Consider the following 18,143-nt stretch of genomic DNA (forward strand, 5'->3'; position numbering starts at 1 on the left):
AAAGAAAAAAAGAAAAAGAAAAAAAATATTTCCATGTAAAATATTTATTGATTGTATAATAAAACATTGTTATTATACAAAAATAAAATTATATGCCTCTCTTTATCGGTTTCGGTGCTATAGATACTTTAGTTGGTTTACAAAGATCTATAACACACGGATCTTCTAAAGGAGCATGTGAAAATACTGTAGCCGAAGGCACAAGAAGTGCTAAAGATATTTCTACATTGCATGCCTCCATCCATACTTGATGTGATAAAAGTACAGTAGTTCTTAATCTATAATCATTTTGATCAGAGTTCTGAAGACGCAAATCTGATTGTCGAGGTAACAATAATTGTACTTGCTGATCCGGATGTCTTAATTTAACTCTTAAGATGCTAGGATCACGTAAATTTAATATTTTAGCTGTTAAAGAAATGCCTAATAATAGGCCACCTGTAAACTTCAATGCAGCATCCGCATCTCCTCTAGGCTCTTCGATAATAGCACGACAAAATCGAGTAGATATGGACGGTCTTGGGAGTCTTTCTTCGCCCTGTAAAGGAGACTTTAAAAGCAACGGTAATAAAAGCCGTGTCAATGATCCTGGCTTTACATCTGCCAGATTTGGAATTTGAAGAACCAATGCCCTAGAAAAGGGCGGTAATTTTGAAGTATCTTGCGGTAAAGAATCTGCTTCTGACAAAAAATAACGAGCGAGTGGAAGAGCACTGCCCGTAGCACTTCTTGTAACACGAACTAATTCTACAGCTAAAGCTTTCAGCCACACGTCATTAGCTAATGTTACTTCAGCATCTCCTAATCCACTAAACAATCGTTGCAGCCTGTTTAATTAAAAAAACAAAAATTATGAAAATTAATTATTTGTTATAGAAATGATTAAAAATTATAAAAAGAATATTGAAACACATATATATATATATATATATATTATACTTTTGTGTATGTTGAAGTAGAGCAGAAACATTGTTGGTTGTATTTGGTATTGGACTTGCTGATATTGAAGTGGTTGCAGAGACCGAAAATTCTTTCAAAACTGATTTCAATAATAATAAACAGCGAATGTACAAGGCTGTAAAACGAGCTGCACCTTCCATTCTATTATCCATTTCCGCGAGACGATCAAGGTCAATAGTAGCAGTTTCTAAAAGTTTAGTATTTACTCTACCACCTGGCCTTGCATTTTCTATACCCATTACTATTTTTTCTAAAAATTCTCTTCCTCTACGATCTCTACGTTCCTCATTAGCGGTATCTTCCTTGTTTGGTCCTGAACCATTAGTTACTGCTGGACGTAATCTCGGCACTAAATGTGGCATTGTATCGCGCAAATAGTGATAATGTTTAGAAGTATGTTCCGTAAATAAGGCATGCATACTTGGACAATGTAATGCTGCATTGAATATCAATACCAATACACTTGCATCTGAATAAAAATGTTAAGATTCATATAAGAATTTTTTTAATGAGTTTCGATGCTGTTTATAATAACAATAAAGGATACAAGATGGTTCATCTACATCTGGTTCTGGTGTATCAAAGAATGGATGTCGTCCAAGAAGTTGTGGTACTAAAGGTAAAGTAAGATAAGGATGCGAAGCTCCCAATGCCGCCAAACATACTCTAATACTTTCTCTATCTTGTGGATAACGCGTTAAATTATCTAACAGACGATTGACACACATGTGAAGACAATTTCTAGTAGCAAGTTGACTAGCTGCTAACGTAGCATGTAAACCTTCTCTTACTTCTCCAGAAAAATCTTCTAGTGCACCCAATATTGTTTCCAATTGGTCTTCTCTAAGAGTGACACTAGCAGACATTTTTCTTAACGATTCTATCGCTCTTAATCTAACATTTTGAATTTCATCATTAAACATATCTACCATAAAATCTAACGAGATTCTGGCTATACTTGGTTGTTCTAAAGATAATTTACATAGTGCTTCAACAGCTGCTGTCCGGACCTAAAATAATTAATATATAATTTATAAATTAATATTTTAACTATACACACATATATATATATATATATATATATATATATATATATATATATATATAAATCAAACTTTTTATATATTGATTCACCTCTAAAAATTCATCTTCTAAACCATGAATAAATGCTCCACAAGAGCCACTCTTTTCTTCGACTTCTGGTCTAACTGCACTATCCACTTCTACTACTTTTTGTTTCTTATCCAATGCTTGTTCTATATAACGTCGTGAAACACCTTTCATTGTACCTAATAGAGACATAGCTGAAGCTCTAACGCGTGGTGACAAATCACCCATCAAACTACAAATTTGAGAAAATGTACAATCAACCATACGTACATCTTCTCCATCTAAACCAACGACCATGCTACAAGTAAAAAAGAAAATAATGAATAAAATACAAACAACATAAGGTTATACTATTTATGATATCTTACTTTTCAGGATATTCAATACCAAGAAGCCAAATTATTTTGAGAACAGCACGTCTGACTATTTCATTATCATCACGAAGAGCAGCGCATGCTTCTCCAAAGAAACTAGCAGGCAATCTACAACCTCTATGAGAATGTAATTCTGCCATTGTTTCAAAGGCTTGTGCACGAACTCTTGGATCTTGGGATCGTGCATAATTACCAACAAAAATAAGTGTATCATCTGTAGTATTAGCTGTTAAATATCTTCCAATTATAGAAAGACATCGTGTTTGTACACCATGCCATGTATCTTGTAAATGTTCACGTGCAACTTTTAATACCAAATTTCTATAAATTAAAATTGTATTATTTTCATTTTATAATAATGTTATTAATCTATATTAAACAAATATTACTTTAAACGTACCTATGATAATCTCCCAATTTTAACAAAGTTGCTAATCCTTGACTCTTAACTCTATGTGATTCTTCATGTTTTAAAAGTTCAGCCGTTTCATTAACAATACGTGCTTTTTCAGCAACATCAAATGTTACTTCTCCAAGTTCACCAAATATCCATAATATTTTTGCACGTACAGCAGCTTCAGTTTCAATAGCAAATCTTTCTGAAAGTTTCTTTATTGCTATAGGAACATCTTCAGAAGAAATACATGTCACAGTGTCAGATATACGAACAAGCAACTGTAATGCGTCATTTCCACCTTTACATTTTTCTAAACATTCTATATAAGCTAACGTAGAACTACCTTCACCATCATTCTTACTACTTCCAGATGCTGAAAGTCGTAAAGTTCTTAACCTTTTTAATGGTGGTTCATTGATAACCTATAAACATAAAAAAAGAAAAAAAAAAACAAAAATTATTCAAATATCCAGAAGGAAAGAGAAATCATGGATTACATACTTGACTTTGAGTAAATTCAGCTAATACTCTTTTCTTCATCAGAGCAGCCATTCTATTTTCTCTTCACTATATATATTTGATGTAATTATCACCATATAATTACAATTACTCATTAATTATATTAACAATTCTGATTCTGAACATTGTACAAATCACGAATAAAAATTACAGAAAACATTTTCGGCGATCAGCTGATCGCATATTGATAAAACAATTCGTTCATGAAATAGTTCGTATTAAAGATTTAAAATCATCAACCATCACTTGTAACGTATGCGACTTAAGCGACAAATATGGACAAAATATGAACTACAAAAACAATAGTGAAACACTGTATCACCTATGCGCCTATTATATGGGTTAACAAACTTACATAGGTTATAATCAGGAATGATGGACACCATTTTCAAAAAAAGTTTTTTCAAAAATTCAAGGAAACGAAATCCTTTAATCAAACATTCGTCTTTAAAGTATTAAAAGAGATCTTAGTTAAGAATTACGTCTGATCTCATTGTTGGCGTAAATGCTGTTTTCGTTAATATTCGAGAAGAAAAAATTTTGTAGTGTAGCGCCTCAAGAAATTTATGACAAAAGAGAAGAAGCACGTAACCCTAATAAGGATAATCATATTACGTTGAATGGAATTTGTTCCGTAAAGTAATGGTTACCTGCTTGTTTGTGTACACAAATAGCAGGATGCTCAAATTTTCAGAACCATCCTAAATGCAAAGAAAATGCGTTTAACGACGTTAGCACGAGAAAGTTTACTCGAACACTTTTTGGACAGATAATTCTATGGTAAAAATAAGGAAATTTGTATTCAATGACATAAAGATTATTATGCGTGAAAAACTTTAAATAATTTTAATTTAATATTTTAATTCTTTAAAATTTTATCTCGGAGTTGTTGGCCTTGTACAATATAAATATAAATGGTCCTTCGATAAACTTTGACGATTCGCGAGTTAGTTTTCTTTTGCATTTCGACCAGTATACATCGACTCTCTCTCTTACGCAAAAATTTATAAATTAATACTTTGGATAATTTCTTAATTAATTAAACGATTTTTATTGTACACGGAGTACAATAAAGTAATATTTAACTAATAATATGAACGCTTAAACGTTAAAAAGATTGTAATGTTCGAGAAATATAAAATAATTTTAATATAAGATTCCAATATTTAAAAATTTTATCTCTAGGTTGTTGGCCTTGTCCAATATAAACATAAACGGTCCTTCAATTAACTTTGACGATTCACGAGTTAGTTCTCCTTTGCACATCGACTAGTGCACATCGATTCTCTCTATTTCTAATCGCGACAACTTATAAATTCATAATTTCGGTCATTTCTAAATTAATTAAACAATCTCTAACGTATACGGAGTATAATAAAGCAATATTTTAACAATAGTAGATTTAAGTTTAAACATTATAAATAAAGAAACGCGCAAGAAACTGAAAATAATTTTGATATAACATTCCAGTACTTTAAAATTTGATCTCGGGTTTGTTGGCCTTCTGCAATATAAACATAAACGGTCCTTCGATTAACTTTGACGATTCACGAGTTAGTTCTCCTTTGCACATCGACCAGTGCACATCGATTCTCTCTATTTCTAATCGCGACAACTTATAAATTAATAATTTCGGTCATTTCTAAATTAATTAAACAATCTCTAACGTATACGGAGTATAATAAAGCAATATTTTAACAATAGTAGATTCGTTTAAACATTATAAATAAAGAAAAGCCCGGGAAACTCAAAATAATTTTAATATAAAGTACTAATACTTCAAAATTTTAATCTCGGCTTAAATAAGAATATCGCGAAGTGGAAGCAGTGTTTGTTCGTTCGTGTTTCGCGATTTAAACAACAAGTGTGTTTGTATCGATTGTGTGCAGTGCAATCGTTAGAGTCAGTGTTTGTTTGCAAACCGTTTTGCTTTTTTGACAGTCGCACAAACTTGTATTTATAAAAGACAGTAGAGTTTCGCGAAGTAAATTCAGTGACCGTCCGTTAAAGAATATTTATCGCGTAATAGAGTCAGTGCATCATTGAAAAGGATTTTGATCAACTTCGATGACGACCTAAGTAATTAACAATTTCGACTTAAACCGTGGACGAGTGTTTTGGAGCCAACGCAGAATTTCTTAAGTGGTGAGTGAATTTTTAAGTCCCTCCGATCACTCAATCATGTCAAGGGCGAATGGTCCGAATTGGCACGAGTGATTGGTTGTAATTAATAAGTAGAAGGGCATTGAGTGACCACGAGTAAATTTCTTCGGAGATTTACTCCTGAATGGTTTTTTATTTTTTGATTTATTTATTAGATCAGGATAAGTTCTTCTTGTACAAACGCTTTTATAATTATTTCAAATTTCCGATGTATTTATTTATTTTGAAATATTTTGCTTGGCCGGAAATATCAAAAAAATTGTTATTCATTAGTTTAAATAAAGAATGTACAAGAAGATATTCGCGGTGGATAGTCTCTGGATTACAAGCGTAATTGTGCATGATTTTCTTATAATAATAAAAGTATTCGCTTGTAAGAAGGAACATCCAAGGATTTGCTTTATATTTTTAAATAAATATTAATTAAATATTTTATTAATTTGAATTGATAAAAGAGAAGTCTCATTAAAGTCATTGCTTTTGAAAGAGAAAAGTCGAGTAGAATAATTGTTAAAAAACGATGAGACTTGTAGAGTCACAGTCCGTAAGCTTAGATAATTAAATTAATTAATTTTTAGCTCAGGATTTTCAGCAATTAATATACTAATTAAAATTTTTTTTTAGGCTACCAATAATTGTGTAAAGATTTTCTTTTATATCTTATAATTTCGAATAAAATTTTGTCGTTACAGTTTCTGAAGGATATTCGATTTGATTAGGGCACGAAGTAAACAAGATGCTATATGTCAAAGAGGCCCTTACAAACTGTTGCTCAAGAAGACTATTATTAAGTTATTGAGTTATTTTCGAAAATTCATTAGAAATTTTCGAGAATGGCTCTTAATCGTATTTTAATTTTACCATGTTGTCACTCAAAATGCTCCTTATGGTGATGGTTGTAGGGGTGTAGATTTAAAAAATTGACGAAGTAACATTCCGTAAATAACATTCTCACATTGTCACGCTTACGCGAATAGGATTATTTCATATTTTATGCATTTTAACAATTTTATGTATATTTAAACTTGAGACATAAATTTTATACATTTTTTCTTTTTTAAAATTCAATTGAATTCATGATTTTAGTTTAGTAAAATCAAATTTTACGTTAAAGTCGATTGATAAATTTTCTACATTCTTTTTGAAAGTTCAATTAAATTTATAATTTTATTTTAATAAAATCGAGTTCTATAATAAAATAATGTATCTACGAAATGTACAAGTAATATAATATTTCTTTCAGAGAAAATAATATTTCTTTAGATCAATGTTCAGCATATTTCATTTTTTTTTTTTTTTTTTTTTTTTTTTAATTAATCTTTTATTTTTCTTATGTTTAATTAAATTAAATTCAAAATTTTATCGTTCGTATAATTAATAATGTATACATATTCTTTTTTCTTTCCTTATTTCTTTTCAGCTAGTTCTATATCGTGGGGATCGTCAATAAGGGAAAGAATAATTAATAAAGAAGATTATCTTAACATTTAAATAATGTGCGATATACGTAAAGTATAATTAATTAATATTTAGACAATAGGATATTTTTAGCAACGTTATAAAAATTATATACCTGTATTATCATATACTATCGATTAATAGATATAATAATATTTCTTTCAGAGAAAATAATATTTCTTTTTTTCAGTGTTCAACACATTTCATTTATTTTTTTAATTAATCTTTTATTTTTCTTATGTTTAATTAAATTAAATTCAAAATTTTATCGTTCGTATAATTAATAATTTATAAATATTTTTATTTTCTTTCCTTATTTCTTTTCAGCTAGTTCCAGGTCGTGGAATCGCCAATACGGGAAGAAATAATTAATAAAGAAGATTATTATAAAATTTAAATAATGTACGATATACGAAAAGTATAATTAATTAATATTTAAACAACAGAATATTCTTAGCAATCTTATAAAGATCATACATAAACTATTGATTAATAGATATACTATCGCATAGAAAATTTTCATCACTGTCATTTCTAAATATTCTAATTTAATATCATTAATTATCCTTTATATATTTCGGGTGGGACCCATGGGAGGGGCCCATGGTGTGGGCCTCTGTGCGGGTTGCTGTCTCAGCATCATATACAGCTGTTTCTTTTTTCTTCTTTTTCTGGGGCTCTCTTTTCTATTTCATATTTTTCATACTGATTTACACTTATTAATTATAATTTATAAGTCACGGGTGGGACCCATGGGAGGGGCCCATGGGTGTGGGCCTCTGTCCGGGTTGCTGTCTCAGAATCTTATAGAGCTGCTTCTCTTTTCTTCTCTTTCTGGGGCTCTCTTTTCTATTTCATATTTTTCATACTGATTTACTATTATTAATTATGATTTATAAGTCTCGGGTGGGACCAATGGGATGGGGACATGGGTGTGGGCTTCTGTGCGGGTTGCTGTCTCAGCATCGTGTAGAGCTTCATCTATTTTTTTATCTTTCTGCTGCTTCCTTTTCTATCTAATATTTTTCTTCTTTAATTATGTTTTTAATTATGTTATTAATATGTTATTTCTTTTCAGATTTTTATTATGTTATTTCTTTTTAATAATGTTTTTATTTTTTTAATTATGTTTTTAATATATTCTTATTAATTATGATTTATAGGTTTTAAGTAGGAAACATTAGAAGATACGGGCTGCTGTTTCAGCGTCATGCAGAGTTGATTATATTTTCTTACCTTTTTGCAGCTTGCTTTTCTATCTCATATTGTTCTTCTTTTATTATGTTTTTAATTTTGTTATTAATATATTATTTCTTTTTATTACGTCTTTTCAGAATATAATTATGTTATTTCTTTTTAATTATGTTTTTATGTTTTTAGGTTTGTTATTAATATATTCTTATTAGTTGTAATTTATAATCATTAGGTAGGACTCATTAGATGAAGCGGACTGTTGTTTTAGCATCATGCAGAGCTACTTCTATTTTCTTATCTTTCAACAGTTCTCTTTTATTACTCATATTTTTCTTCTTTAATTATGTTTTTAATTATGTTTTTAATTATGTTTTTAATTATGTTTTTTATTATGGTTCTAATTATGGTATTAATATATTTTTATTAATTATGATTAATGTTTTAGGTGGGAACCATGTGATGATGCGGGCTGCTGTTTCAGCATCGTACAGAGCTGCTTCTATTTTCTCATCTTTCTGCAGCTCTCTTATCTATTTATATATATTTATTTTCTATTATATTTATTTTCTATTTATAATCTATATTATATTTTATTTTATGTTTTTTTTCTTTCTCTTATTTTCCCTTTAGCTTCTTCTTTTCCAGGTTAGATTTTCCAGTTTTCGAGGGATAGGTACATCTGCAGCCGGATAATACATCGCATGGCTGGATTCATCATCGATTTTTACACGCGAATACGGGCAGGATAGGAGAACATTCATGCTCGTGTTGGCAGGCACAGGTGTGGGTGTTCGCGGGCGCGATTAATCTTCGTTTGATTTGGTCGTATCGAAAACGCGAATTTAGAGTAGAGTCACCGTTTTTCTAACACTCACGTGAATGAACGCGGGCGCGATTAAAAGTCCTACCGGGGACTTCGTTTATATTTGCTCGAATATTCGATTAGATTACCTCGCGAACGCGTTTTTTTAGAGTAGAGTCACCGTTTTCCGAACACTTGCGTGGGTGTCCGGACGCGATTAAAAGTCCTATCATGGACTTCGTTTTAGTGTTGAAATTCGGGTTGCGCGAACGGTCTCACCTAGTAGTGCAGTACATGTAGCTGACCGATGTTATGACGATCCTGTTATTTGTAAGCGGGAGAAATCCCTCGACCAAATATCATCGAGAGTCATAATACCAGTTAACTCATGTCATTTCGGATTTCAACTTAGAGTCACCGTTATTCTAACACTCACGTGAGTGTTCGCGTCCGCGATTAAAGGTCCTAACGTGGACTTCGTTTTATTTCTTCAACATTTCGATTAGATTACTTCGCGAATTTGGATTTAACAGTAGGATCTACGTAATAATAAGACACGTGAGTGTCGTGAACGCGATTAATGCGCTTTGATTGTTCGAAATACGGAAGCACGAATTTGGATGTGCATAATAATTCGTTATGCCCGAGGCGAGGGTATTGAACGGTAAAGCTCTCTGTAAGTGGGGTCCCTGTAGCTATGGCTATATACCTCTTGTTAGCTAAGTCGCCCTAAATATCCGAAGCGGAAGGCATAAGGGATCGGTATCGCAGGACGCGGATTTTAGAGTAAAGTAGAGTCACCGTTAGCTCGTGGGTCTCCATATGCAGCAACTTCCACGTAGTGAGACCTGGGTCGATAATATTTGAAAAGCCTAATTCTAAATTTTTAAATGCAAGTATTACCGAGCGAATGGCTGCATATTGTATTACTTTTCCAATATCTTTTCAAACTAATTCTAATTTACTAAACATTAACATATATATATTTTATATCGTTAATGATACTTCAAAAGAAGACACTTAACAAAAATATATTGTACAATAATTTCTTAGACAAACGAAAAGGAATTTTTTCTATAACACTTTTATGTCTGCTGTCATTTCTATTTTTTCTTATTTACTATCATTAATTATCTTTTATATATCTCGGGTGGGACCCATGGGAGGGGGCCATGGGTGAGGGCCTCTGTGCGGGTTTGCTGTCTCAGCATCATGTAGAGGTGCTTCTACTTTCTTAACTTTTTGGGGCTCTCTTTTCTTTCTCCGGCTTTCTTTTCTATTTCATATTTTTCATTCTTATTTGCTCTTATTAGTTATGATTTATAGCATCGGGTGGGACTCATGGGAGGGGCCCATGGGTGTGGGACTCTGTGCGGATTACTGTCTTAGCATCGTGTAGAGCTACTTCTCTTCTTTTCTCTTTCTAGGATTCTTTTTCCTTTTTCCGGCTTTCTTTTCTATCTCATATTTTTCATTTTTAATTATGTTTTCAATGATGTCATTAATATGTTACTTCGTTTTAATTATGTTTTCTTAATATTTATTTATGTTGTTTCTTTCTAATTATGTGTTCAATTATGTTTCTAATTATGTTTCTGATTATGTTTTTAATTAAGTTTTCAATTATGTTTTTAATTATGTTTTTAATATATTCTTATTAATTATCATTTATAGGTCTTAGGTAGGACACATGGAATGGTGCGGTCTGCTGTTTCAGCATCGTGCAGAGCTGCTCTTTTTTTGTTTTTTCTCTAGTTTTCTTATTTATTTATATATGTTTATTTTCTATTTTATTTATTTTTTATTATATTTATTTTCTATTTATAATCTATATTATGTTCTAATTTACGTTTTTTTTCTTTCTCTTATTTTTTCCTTAGCTTCTTCTTTTCCAGGTTAGATCATCGAGGGATAGGTTCATCAGCGGCCGCATGATACATCTTATACCAGGATTCATCATCGATTTTTACGCGCGAATACGGGAAGGATAGGAAGAACACTGGCGCGCGTGTCGGCGGGCACAGGCGTGGGTGTTCTCGGGCGCGATTATATTTCGTTTGATTGTTCGTATCGAAAACGCGAATTATAGATTAGAGTCACCGTTTTTCTAACACTCGCGTGGGTGTTCGGGCGCGATTAAAGGTCCTACCGTGGACTTCGTTTGATTTCTTCGAAATTTCGATGGGGGTACTTCGCGAATTTCGGCTTAACAGTAGAATCTTCGTAATTATAACACACACGTGAGTGTCGCGACGCGATTAGTATTTCTAAGGAGTGCGCTTTGTTTGTTCGAAATTCGGAAAGTACGAATTCGGATGTGCTTAATAATCCGTTATGTCTGAAGTGGACGGTGCAAATGGTGGAGCTATCTGTAAGAGGTGTGTTGTAGCTAAGCTACGCATATCCTGTTAGTTAAGAAGCCAGTGCATTGAAGCGGAAAGGTATCGCGGATCGGTATCGCGGAACGCGGATTTTAGAGTAGAGTCACCGTCAATCCGTGGGTCTCCACATGCAGCAACCTCCTCGTGGTGAGATCTGGGTCGATAGTATTTGCGATGTATTGAAATCTAATGGTAAATCATGCAACGCAAGTACTACCGAGCGAATGGCTGCATATTTTAATTAATTTCTAATTAATTTTATAAATCCCTTCAATTCAATTATGATTAAACACTAAAGTATTAATACTTTACATTATCAATAATTCTTGTATAGGTAAATGAATAAGATGTAATTAAATTTGAAGATGATTTTTTTAAATTTGCAAATTTATATAATAATTATCATGTATTAATTACATTTATTATTCTTTATCCTTTTATCGTGAAACAAAGGCAAACAGACATCGTATTTAGCACGAATCACTGCAAGATGGACAGATCTAGCGAGATATGTGCGCTAATAGTTTTGTAAATTTAATATTGCACAGAGCCGGCAGATGGCATATGCATTATCTTTTGTTCTGCATTCGTTGATTCTCTGTATCGACGATTCAAGGAAATAGTCGTGTAACATATTTCTTCCGCAAGATGGCAGGGCTATTCATTGCGGAGTAAAGTTTTTATAATGTCGGTATCTTTTTACAAGTGGAATGTTAATCGAAATTTGCTGTTGTATACAAATTTGTATAGTTTAAAAGTGAGAAGTATTTACAATCAGACACAATTCCGTAATATTTTCAACTCAGTTGTTCACTGTATTTCGGTAAGTAAACGTTCATTGATTCATCTTTTGTATATTATATGGTCTTCGTAAAAATTGAAAACATGTTACATATTGTTATCGAAATAATGTGTGAGAAGAACGTTCTATCGTTCGTGCAAATTTAAATGAAGTAGAATAAAATAATTTTTCATATGGAGTTACAATACAATGAAATATTCAATAAATTCTATTAATAGCAAACCGGTCGTTATTGAACATAACCTTAAATTTAATAGTTTCATAGATACAATAAATGTCTCAAATATCACGTGTATTTTTCGATGCTATTACATAAATATAGAAAATAAAATAAACATATGTATACATATACGTTTATATATATATATGTATATATATATATATATATATATATATATATATAAATAAAGTATGTTTAAGTACAGAAAAAAGTATTTGATATGATTCGAATTAATGCACGTCCGTGATAGCAAATGAACTCTTCAAATTATAGGCGGGAATTTTAAATGCGAAACGCGCGCCAACGTAAGCAATCACGGATAAACATAAACGTCATGTATTTTTTCTTTTTTTTTTTTTTTTTCTTTTTCTTTTCCTTCAGAGATCTGAACGAGTAATTCAACGTCAATACAGCTGGCGAACGTCTGTGCTGAGAAACTTATTAGGTTTGAATTTGTGGCGACGTAAGGAGCAACGTACGTCGCCAGTTGATAAATTACCGAAGATGGTGGAAACGACCGGACCGAGTCAGGCAACCGACGGACAAACTCAATTTGGCAACGCTCGCCAATTGGAACCGTCGGAATGCATTTTCGTCTTCAAGGACACCCTTTCGGACTACGAAGAACCACCGTCCGACGAGGAGGTAAGTCTTCTCATTTATATATGCATGCATGCATACATACATACATACATACATACATATGTGTATATATATATATATATATATATATATATATATATATATATATATATCTTTTATTTCTTTTTCTTAAAATTTTACACTTGCTCGTAATTTAGTTTTGCGACATTTCACGACAATGAGGACATATATAGGACTATAATCGTAACAATGTTAAACGTATTAAACGACATATTCTGTTGTATCAATACTTTTTATTATTCATATGAGAATATTAACAGGATTATAAAGAACTATGAAAATATATTTGATCATTAAATACGTTTGATTATTATAATATTTTCATCGTATGATCCGATCGAAATTTATTGTAGCTCCTGATTAGGAGCAAAAGATAAAGAACAGAAATATACACATGAGAAGGATACTCGTGGTTTCTCGTAAATATTTAAGTTATATCGCAAATATCCAATTGGGGATGACCGATAAGTAGGTAGGATATTGCATAGGTAAAACGAGGTGATGACTTTTTCACTTTCAAACTATGTTATTCCCTGTTATAACGAACGGTGTTAAGATAAAACGCCGCTTGCAATGAGACACAATGTGCTCTGTCGCAGCGACGCTTCTGAAAATATCCCATGGCGTGGTTGTCCGCAAGAGAAATAGAGAAATTTTCTCTCTCTCTCTCTCTCTCTCTCTCTCTCTCTATGTATATATATATATATATATCTCTTTCTCTTTCTCTTTCTCTTTCTGTGGCTTTTATATACATACATACATATATACATAAATGTACGTTCACACTGACAATTTCTATGTGAGCCGTCGTTTTACTAGGCAAGCCGACGAAGAAGAAGAAGAAGATGAAGAAGAAGAAGAAGAAGAAGAAGAAGAAGAAGAAGTATAGTTTGAGTCTACGAAGGATAAGGAAAGAAAATTGGAGATCAGAAAGAGAGAAAGAAAGAGAGAGAGAGAGAGAGAGAGAGAGAGAGAGATCAGAGAGAGAAAGAGAGAGAGAGAGAGAGAGAAGGTGGGGCTAAGAAGTCACGGTGCAGCGAGGCGAACGATCAATCACTTCGGAAGACGAGCGTGCTAGCCGCTCGGCCGCAAATAACTCGCGTTTTGTGCCGGTCAAAAGCTTCTCCTGGGACGTATTAGACTCGATTCACAGTTACTTTACTACGAATCAACTTCTACGAACATAACAGATCATCTAGAAAAAGGGGGTATCTTCTTTTTCATCTTCTTCTTCTTCTTCTTCTTCTTCTTCTTCTTCTTCTTCTTCTTTTCTTTTGTTCTTGTCTTTTTTTTTTTTATTTTTTTTTTTTATTTTTTTAATTTTTTTCATTATTTTTTTCCTCTCTCTCTCTCTCTCTCTCTCTTTTTTTCTGTTAAGGAAACGTACGTTTTTTTAAATAATTCTTTTTTTGATATTTTCCATCGTTCTTCCATCGTACTTATCTGATAACATACTTATCGAATTTTTATCGTTTATGGTGTCTTAAAGGGAAGATGAAGAGGAAAGAGAGGGAAGAACTTATATTACTAGTTCTGGAATTGCGCGATGGATTGAGATACATAAACATTTTATAAATGACCACCACGTGCTATCCTCGTAAATGTATTTCACGCGAATCTTATCCCATCTCGTGTTCAGGAAATGTACCCTTTTTTTCCACCTTTTTTTCTTCTTTTTTCTTCTTGTTTTTCTTGTTTCTTTTCTTTTCTTTTTTTTTTTTTAACCACGTTAATCATTTCCTACGCGCCAAGTTATATATTACTTATGATTTGTATCAGGTTGAACAGGTGCCCTGTGTAACTTACCCTCTTTTCTGTCTTTTTTCTTTTTTCTTTTTTCTTTTTTCTTCTTCTTCTTCTTTCTTTCTTTCTTTCTTTTTCTTGTCCATCGACATCAATGATCATCGAATTTTAATTTGTCACGTCAATGAATTTCTTATAGATCCTGTGCAAGCAATCTAATTTAAATGCACGTGTGCATATATATATATATATATATATATGTGTGTGTGTGTATGTATATATATTTATACATAATGTTTTTAATGTTAGGAGGTATATGTCCATGAGGGTAGTCTGCCCAATAGTTTCACGTTTTAAAATACACATTTGCTGTTCTGTCGATCGGACTTTTAGACGCCTAAGAGTTGCTTTTATAACCGGCGACGTCGGATAGGTCGTTTTTAACAGGTGCAAATGTATTATTCTGTGCACACTGGCGCGCATGTACAAACACATATAGAGATAGACAAGACACGCACATGTATACACATATAGAATAATACCGATGTAGCACAGTAAAATCAAGATATTTATTGTCCTTCCGTCACGAGCGTTATAATAAGTAGAAACGTTGGGTTTATTACGCTTTACTGACCACTAAATAATCCTATCCCTTTATATGTTAGCGTGTGTACGTTCACAATCGAGCCGTGCCCGTGTGCATTCGTGTCTACCATTCCAAGTCACTGTGCATCAACTAAAGCTCGAAATAAACCACAGTTGGAGCTGGCTATGCGTCGTCCTCTTCCTTGTCGGTGAAATTGTGTGTCATCTAGTATTGATCCATCGTTAATGCCAATTTTATCAATTATAAAATCAACGGGACAATAATCATTTGAATTGTTTACATTTCTTAAATCACATCCTACGTTAAATTCTTTTCTCATTTGAGAATAAAGGAATAACAAATTTGTCCCAATTAAAAGTCGGCTCTCGACCAAAATCCTATTTCTTTTCTATATTCAATCCTATCATTTTTAAGATCCTATCTTTCTTAAATGATATTACTAAAAGTGTGGATATTAAAATACCGAAATGAAAGAGGATCCTTTTCCTTCGAAAAAAAAAAAAATAAAAATAAATAAATAAATGAAATAAAAGAAAAGAAAAAAAGAAAAAAGAGAAGAAAAAAAGAATCTCGTACCTTATCAAAAAGGATTCGTTCGAAAATATGATAAAATTTCGTCGTACACGTGGCTCAATGACACGGTCATCTTGTTGAGATGGGAATAAAAATATGATGTATTAATTTCTTTCTTCTTTTTTTTTCTTTTTTCTTTTTTTTTTTTTTTTCTCCAAAGATCATATATACGAAACCTCGGACAATTCTCCTTCTCCTTTTTTTTTCTTTTTAATTTTTTTTCTCCCTTTCATTTTCTTTTTTTTTTTTTTTTTTCATTTCCTCCGAGTCATATCGGAAGGTCGCAAAAAAACAAAAAAAAAAGAAAAGAAAAAGAAAGAAAGAAAAGGCAAAAAGAGTTCCTAATCTGAATGACTCGACTCGATCCTCGATCATTCTGTCCCTCTCGGAAAGGATGTGAATGCTCGTCGATCGTCGTGTGTGAAATCGATGGGCAAGCGTTAAACGCGTACGGGCGCGATAAGCTAAACTCCTAGGCAATATGTATATCGTTCGGGGTATATAATTCACGGATATTCACGGGCGAGTAGCTCTCAATTCGATCGGACGTAGAACGAAGATAACTTTAAAACCTAGCAGCCGCATAATATACTGTCTGTGTGTTTTTCTAACGGTGTCACGTGATCGGAAACTTTTCGAAGATACAATCGCTATAAATTTCTACGTGTAACGTGAAGAGCTCTTTTACCTTCAACGCTATCCACGTCAAAATTATTGTTAAAATTAAAGTCAAAGTTAAAAATTTGAATTTAATTTATATATTTATAAATGAATGACATATTTTTCTTTCTTTTTTTCTTTCTTTCGTTCTTCCATTCTTTCTCTGTTTCTTCATTTCGATTAATTTACTTATATCGCAAAATAGATCGGAGATATTTGGAAGATATTTTTGAAAAAATTGATTGACTCTTTCTCCTGATTTTTCTCGTATCCGTTTTTTTTTTACAATTTGATTGAACAGTTTCAAAAAAAAAAAAAAAAACAAAAAAAACAAAAAAATAACTAAAAGAAAGAAAAAGAGTCATTTTTAAAACTTTCAATTCGTTTCTATTATCACTGTTGATAATTTTGATGATATCTCTAACGAACGTTTCAATAACATCCCGTATTATGTCGAGAAGAGTAAGTTGGATCATGGCGAACAGATCTGTGGGATGCACAAAAAAAAAAAAGAACGATAACGTTTTAAACAGGACTATGTCGGTTAGATTGTACGGATCGTAAACGTTTTAATGAATACTTTCTCGTTCAGCTCGTCGTCCTTAACGGGAAAGAGGATTTTTATTTTCGCACGATAAAACGATTCTAAAGCGTTGTCTACCGGTTTTTAAAATCTTACGAGCCATCCTTGCACGAAACGTTTCTCTTGTCGTTTGTCGTTCCGAAATCGATCCTTTTCATTATTTCATCGTGTAGATGGTATTTTCATCGCGTACAAGGACGATTTTTAATTGAAGTATTATTTTCTCACCTCGAGATCATACGCTATTATTAGTAGTACATTAAATTAACGCCGAATGATATTATATTATTATATTTTTATCTTCTCTTATTTATTTATTTATTTTTTTCTTATTACTTTTGTTATTTTCTTTGTACTCTTCATACTTTTCTTTTCTTTCTTTCTTCTTCTTTTTTTTTTTCTTTTTTCATATTTCCTGAAAACACGTCGTAGTGTTATAAATCAAGAAAACACGTGATGTATAATAAGAATGAAAAAGAAGAAGAGAAAAGGAAAGAAAAAAAAAATAGAAAAGAAAAAACAAGGCAAAACAAAAACAAAGAAAGAAAAAAAAAGAAAAATGGAGAACGCGATCCTTTTTATTTCTCCCATCTCTATTTTTAATGCTTGAAAACATTTCACGTTAATTTTCACGATATTCGTACGAATTTGTTGTTGTTGTTTTTGTTGTTTTTTAATTTATTCACTTCTTTTTTTCTCCATTTGCTTGCTTTTTTTTCTTCTTTTTCTTCTTCTTCTGCTCTTTTTTTTCCCTCTCTCTTCTTCTTTGTTAACAAAACTCGTAAAAACGTAAATGGAGTAGTTAAACGAACGAATAAAAGGATAATGGAGGAAAAAATCGACATAGAAAGAAACGGTTTGGGATGAACATTGCTTGTTCTATCCCTCTCCCTCTCTCTCTCTCTCTCTCTCTCTCTTTCTCTCTATCTTTCTA

At 32.0% G+C, this 18,143-nt stretch overlaps 2 protein-coding genes across 2 annotated transcripts in view; one reads left to right on the forward strand and one right to left on the reverse strand.

Moving 5' to 3' along the window:
- Nucleotides 1-28: 28 nt before the first annotated feature.
- Nucleotides 29-3,569, reverse strand: LOC124429679 (integrator complex subunit 4). The gene is made up of 7 exons (XM_046975262.1): nucleotides 3,343-3,569; nucleotides 2,845-3,263; nucleotides 2,439-2,765; nucleotides 2,095-2,368; nucleotides 1,508-1,970; nucleotides 940-1,429; nucleotides 29-827 (listed from the first exon to the last, which is right to left on the reverse strand). The coding sequence occupies exons 1-7, from the start codon at nucleotides 3,391-3,393 to the stop codon at nucleotides 89-91; spliced, it is 2,763 nt and encodes a 920-aa protein (XP_046831218.1). The 5' UTR covers nucleotides 3,394-3,569; the 3' UTR covers nucleotides 29-88.
- Nucleotides 3,570-12,026: 8,457 nt separating this feature from the next.
- The window catches only part of LOC124429389 (RNA pseudouridylate synthase domain-containing protein 2-like), an 82,894-nt gene continuing 76,777 nt past the window's right edge, over nucleotides 12,027-18,143 (forward strand). The window contains exons 1-2 of the mRNA XM_046974593.1: nucleotides 12,027-12,181; nucleotides 12,762-13,025. Coding sequence (XP_046830549.1) covers nucleotides 12,044-12,181; nucleotides 12,762-13,025 — 402 coding nt within the window. The 5' untranslated portion in view covers nucleotides 12,027-12,043. The remainder of the gene's footprint in view (nucleotides 12,182-12,761; nucleotides 13,026-18,143) is intronic.

This window comes from Vespa crabro, chromosome 15, assembly GCF_910589235.1.
Source record: "Vespa crabro chromosome 15, iyVesCrab1.2, whole genome shotgun sequence".
NCBI classification, from domain to species: Eukaryota; Metazoa; Arthropoda; class Insecta; order Hymenoptera; family Vespidae; genus Vespa; species Vespa crabro.

Coding starts and splice junctions, on each gene's coding strand:
- LOC124429679 (XM_046975262.1), bottom strand. CDS start 3,393: ATGGCTGCTCTGATGAAGAAAAGAGTATTAGCTGAATTTACTCAAAGT. Junction 3,264..3,342: donor CTGAATTTACTCAAAGTCAA/GTATGTAATCCA, acceptor TTATGTTTATAG/GTTATCAATGAACCACCATT. Junction 2,369..2,438: donor GGTATTGAATATCCTGAAAA/GTAAGATATCAT, acceptor TTTTACTTGTAG/CATGGTCGTTGGTTTAGATG.